The 5,447-nt window shown below is 35.3% G+C and overlaps 1 protein-coding gene across 1 annotated transcript; it reads right to left on the reverse strand.

Moving 5' to 3' along the window:
* Positions 1-951: 951 nt before the first annotated feature.
* Positions 952-1,374, reverse strand: LOC137632229 (craniofacial development protein 2-like). Its single transcript, XM_068364114.1, has one exon. It carries the CDS (start codon positions 1,372-1,374, stop codon positions 952-954), a length of 423 nt encoding a protein of 140 aa, XP_068220215.1.
* Between the last annotated feature and the right edge of the window lie 4,073 nt (positions 1,375-5,447).

Genomic DNA, 5,447 nt, shown 5'->3' on the forward strand with positions numbered 1-5,447 from the left:
ATATATATATATATATATATATATGTATATATATATATATATATATATATAATTATATATATATAAGTACATGCGTAAAACCTACTAGAACACATGATCTTATTCCCCACCGTTATCCCTATATTAAGCGATTAGTTGCCTGATGCGCCTTCTCCAATGGTTTCCATCAAAGGCATTCTCTTCAACCAAACCTCTTTTCTCCATATCATCCTTCACCTTATCTCGCTATCTAATTCCCTGCCTCCCTCTTCATCTTCTCCCCCCTAACAGGTTCCTCCAAAGTCCTCCTCATTCCGTCCCCTCCATCAATCCTCAACACGTGCCCACACCATCTCAGTCGTGACAGGCTCATCTTCTCTGTAATCCTTATTGCACCTGTCATTATTTCATCATTTTCTAATCTTTCAAGTAGTGATATTCCCATAATCTATCTCAACATATCTCCATATCTCTTATTCATGATCTCACTAAAGTGTTCTATCCAACGTTCTCCATCTTCTGTTGTTATAACAGATCCATCTCTTTTAGATGGGTAAATGCTTCTCTTCTATGCTCCAGTAGAGATTTCATCAATAATTCTATGAGCAATTCTTACACCATTGCCACTCCCTGAATTCATAGCTTAGTTAGGCTCATCTGCTTTCCTGTCTAAATATTCACTCTAGTCATTCCAGGATTTTCTTTTGATCTCATTCTTAATATTGGAATACTTAGCATGTTCTCCCTTGTCATTTTCAATTTTTCCCCGGACACTTTTAACAATCAATTTCTGTCTTTGTCTTTTTTTTTTTTTATATAGTATCCCAAGTATCATTTGATATCCATGGTTTTATTCCTTGTAACTGCATGTCCCAAAACTTCACTACCAGCTGAGTGATATATATTCTTAATATCACACCAGTTTTCATTAATTGTGTGCTCTTCATCTCTTAAAGTCTCTAAGACTGGAAATCAATTCCTGCATTCAATTGCAAAGATTTCTCTGTGCTCTTCTTCTAAGAGCCTAGTTGTATCAACCCTACGTATTCTATCTACATTTCTGTTGGGTGCTTTCAGTTTTAATTTCAGTGTGGCAATGAGGGGTTGGTGATTTCTCCACTCTTTATCAATGGCTCTGTGATCTAATTGATTTTTATAATAGTCCCATAGTGAAGTCCATGTATATTTGTGGATGTCCTTGTGCAGGAAAAGAGTACCTTCAATGACAAGATTGTTTGTTGAACAGACACTGATGAAATGTGCTCCATTTACATTTGCAACTTCACCATGACCCTTAACATCCATCAAATTCACTATTTCTTGATTATTCCTTCCAAATTTAGCATTGAAGTCACCAATCACAATTTTCATATCTCTTTCTTGGGTCTCATCCATTATCCTCTGCAGTTCTTCATAACATTATCTTTCCTTTCTTCAGAGGAATCATTTGTTGGTGGATAGAAAACTATAATACTCCTATTGCACTGCTTTGATTTAAACTTTTCAAGTAACAATCTACTGTTTACATTTTTCCACTCAGTTAATGCCTTTTCTGCTCTTGCTGTCACCATCATTCCTACCCTATCTCTGCCACACTCCATCTGTTCTTCCTGAGTACATAATTATATATATATATATATATATATATATATATTGCCTTGGTCTAAGTTTTCTTTACAGTGTTTCACTTAGGGCCAAAATATCCAAACTGGATTTCATAAATTAATTTTTCCCTTGCTGTAACTTCGAAATCTGATTCATGGTTCTAGCATACCGAATATCAATTTTAAATTTTTCTCTAGTATTTATTAACCAGGAGATTCTTAGTACCCAGCTACACCCGGGACTGGGGGCCATTCTTTCATTTTCTCTTTCCATAGACTGACTAAACCCATAGACGATTCATCGGCTATCTTATCATTACTTGATATGCTACATCACTAGTTGGAAAAGCACGATGCTATAACCCCAAGGGCTCCAACAGGGAAAATACCCTGCCCCCAACAGGGAAAATACCCTGCCCAGTGAAGAAAGGAAATAAGAAAAAAATACAAGAGAATAACATTAAAATTAACCTTTTATATACTGGGTATACTATACAAACTTGAAATTAATAAGAGGATAAAAAACTTCAAAATACAAGACGAAAATGAAAGAAGATAGAATAGTGTGCTCGAGTATACCATCAAGCAAGAGATCTCTAACCCAAGACAGTGGAAGACTATGACAGCGGCTAATCAAGACTAGAAAACAATGGTTTGATTTTGGAGTGTCCTTCCTCTGGAGGAGGTGTTTACCATAGCTAGAGAGTCTCTTCTACCCCTATCAAGAGTAAAGTACCTCCTGAATAATTAGAGAAGAAGAATTGTATTGTAATTTCAGTGTTGTCAAGTATATACGGATAGAGGAGAATGTGTAAAAAATAGGACAGTCTATTCTGTGTATGTGTCGGGAAAGATTAACCAGAGAGAGGGATCCAATGTAATACTGTCTGGCTAGTCAAAGGACCCAATAACTCTGTAGGGGTAGTATCTTATTGGGGTGGCTGGTGCCTTGGGCAACGTACTTCCAATAAAAGAGGCAGACAGAAGCAAAAAGAGACACAGTAGAGGACAAAAATTTACGGATCAGAGTAGGAGGTTTGCAAATAAAGTCATTGCTGAGTGCAAGATCACTTGATTAGTGATAGTGGGAGATGGTTGATATTCAGTAGCAGAATAAACTATAGAATCCACGAATACGAAACTTTTATCATTGCTTAGGGTCGGTAGCAGTAAGAGGTTTAAAATTACAGATTTTATGTTGCGTCTTATTATATAGTCCAGAACATCTACACATACATACAGGACTCGCCCTACGGTAATGAATGCACTCATATACGCCCACATCCATACACACACACACACATATATATATGGTATTAGGACAGAGTGTCGAAAGGCAGAGTGTCGAAGGACAGAGCGTCGAAGGACAAAGTGTCGAATGGACAAAGTGTAGAATGGACAAAGTGTCGAATGGACAAAGTGTAGAATGGACAAAAGTTAAAAAGAGAGAGAGATAGATTGGATTTGATTATTGATTTAGGCTTACGTCAAGCAATGGAACTTCAAGGTCATCCAGAAGATAGAGAGTTACAAGGAGTTATAAATGTTTTTTTGATTTGATTATTCAATTTAGGCTTATGCCAAGCACTGGGATTACAAGGTCATTCAGCGCTTTTGAAAAAATAAAATGGATATAGGATCATAAACATACATCATACATCAATATAAGCAATAAAAGTTTATTTATGAGAAGACATAAAATATGAAAATACAAATGTATTAATGTAAGAATTGTTATATGTAAGGATATATCATTGTAAACATTGTTATATAGTTATATGTAAGGATATACCAATGTAAACATTATTATATAGTTAAAGGTTAATTAGGTCGTTAGTTAAATGGATACTGTATTCTTTCTCTTTTTATCATTTATATTTTATCATTGTTATATAGTTATATGTAAGGATATATCAATGTAAACATTATTATATAGTTAAAGGTTAATTAGGTCGTTAGTTAAATGGATACTGTATTCTCTCTCTTTTTATCATTTATATTTTATCATTTATCATTTTTATAATTTCGACACATTGTCTGTTCGACATTTTGTCTGTTCGACACTTTGTCTGTTCGACGTTTTGTCCATTCGACACTTTGTCCCTTCGATGCTCTGTCCTTCGACACTGTCTTTCGACACTCTGTCCGCGCACGATATATATACATATATATATATATATATATATATACTGTATATATATATGTATATATATATATATATATATATGTGTGTGTGTGTGTGTGTGTGCGCGCGCGTGTGTGTTTGCAAACCTACAACTCTGACCAATAAATCTATGTCCTCTACTGTATCTTTTTTTGCTTCGGTCTGCCTCTTTCCTACTCTTTTCTTTTCCAATCTTTTCCTTGCTCTTCCTAACTCTCGTTTTTTCTTTAATAATCCATTACCCTTTTCCTTTCAACCTGTTTCTCTGGCACTGATTTATTATTTATCTCCTCCGCTTTCTTTAAGTTTTCCCTTTCCATATTACCCTTTCTTTTTTATTTTGCAATTGTGTGAGGACGTTTAAAAAGAGTTGTCAGCTAAATTTTGACATCCATTCCTCTAGGCCACTGAAAGACCTCCTGCCCCTACTCAAAACAGAGGAATATTCTAGTTTTCATCTGGTTTCATTCTCCCGCACCCGTTCCTCTTTTGACCCAATTCTTAAGTCGACCCTTTCCCTCCCTACCCAATAATTCAGTCCAATAACAGCAAAGTCAACAATGCACAGCCTGTTTTTACTCTGCTATTGGAATATCTTCATATATTCTATCCCATATATTCTATTGTTGTGCAAGACATCAAAAATAGCATAAATTCTATCATTCCGAATTTTAACTTTATGCACGTGTATTGAATATGTATACATATTCTTATTGTAAACTTATTACCAATGAAAAATTATTGATAAGGGGAGAGCTGAGTTGATTTTGAAATGGATGATAAAGTGTGGTTCAAAAGTTTATTAAGATAGTTGGGTGAGAAAATAGCTATAGGTTGCTTATGTGGACCTAAGGTGGGGGGGGGGGAAATAGGGGGAGCCTATATGTTGTCTATCTGCTGAGTCATCAGCAGCCACTGCCTAGCCCCCCTGGTCCTAGCGTGGGGGGAGAGGAGGTTTGGGCGCTGATCATATAATATATGGTCACACTCTAGGGCATTGCCCTGCTTGCTATGGCAATGTCACTGTCCCTTGCCTCTACCATTCATGATGGTAGAGCGTATGAAAGCGTATGAACGAATCAATAGCGATGCTAAGTAAAGGTATTGGATGTTGTGGGTTCCTTTTTGAGAGATTACAGGCTTTTCTTATAAAAGTGAAGTAATTTTAGATTACATATCAAGAAAGACATGTATGGATAAGAAATAGGTCTGAGATAATGATAAGATATGATTCACTGACTAATATTCTTAAAAATGAATTGATGGAACTAGTCAGAGTTAAAGAAGATGGAAATTTGAGGATAAAGAAAAAAGATGGTGACTGACATCTTGAGTTTCTGATGTTTTATTATAGAGATAAAGAAGAAAAAATAAAGACTAAAGACATAGTGTGGCAATAATTATAAGAAGAGAAATTCTTGAATAAAAGTGAACAAATTTTAACGGTAAAAAACCAAAATGGAGAGCAAAATTTGTCTATATCGACGAGGGATGAATAAAATCAGAGAAAGTTGTTGAAATATTAGCGTGAATACAAAAGTTTTGGAACATGGGTGGAGTGTCAATGATACCCAAAGCTCAAACTTATGAGCATATTGCAGAACCTGACATTCTGTATGGCACTGAGTAGTGGATGTTGAATGAATTGAAAAAAAGTAGAAATGTTTCAAGCAATTTAGATTGATTGCAGAGAATATATT

Source organism: Palaemon carinicauda, chromosome 41, assembly GCF_036898095.1.
Source record: "Palaemon carinicauda isolate YSFRI2023 chromosome 41, ASM3689809v2, whole genome shotgun sequence".
Classification (NCBI taxonomy): Eukaryota; Metazoa; Arthropoda; class Malacostraca; order Decapoda; family Palaemonidae; genus Palaemon; species Palaemon carinicauda.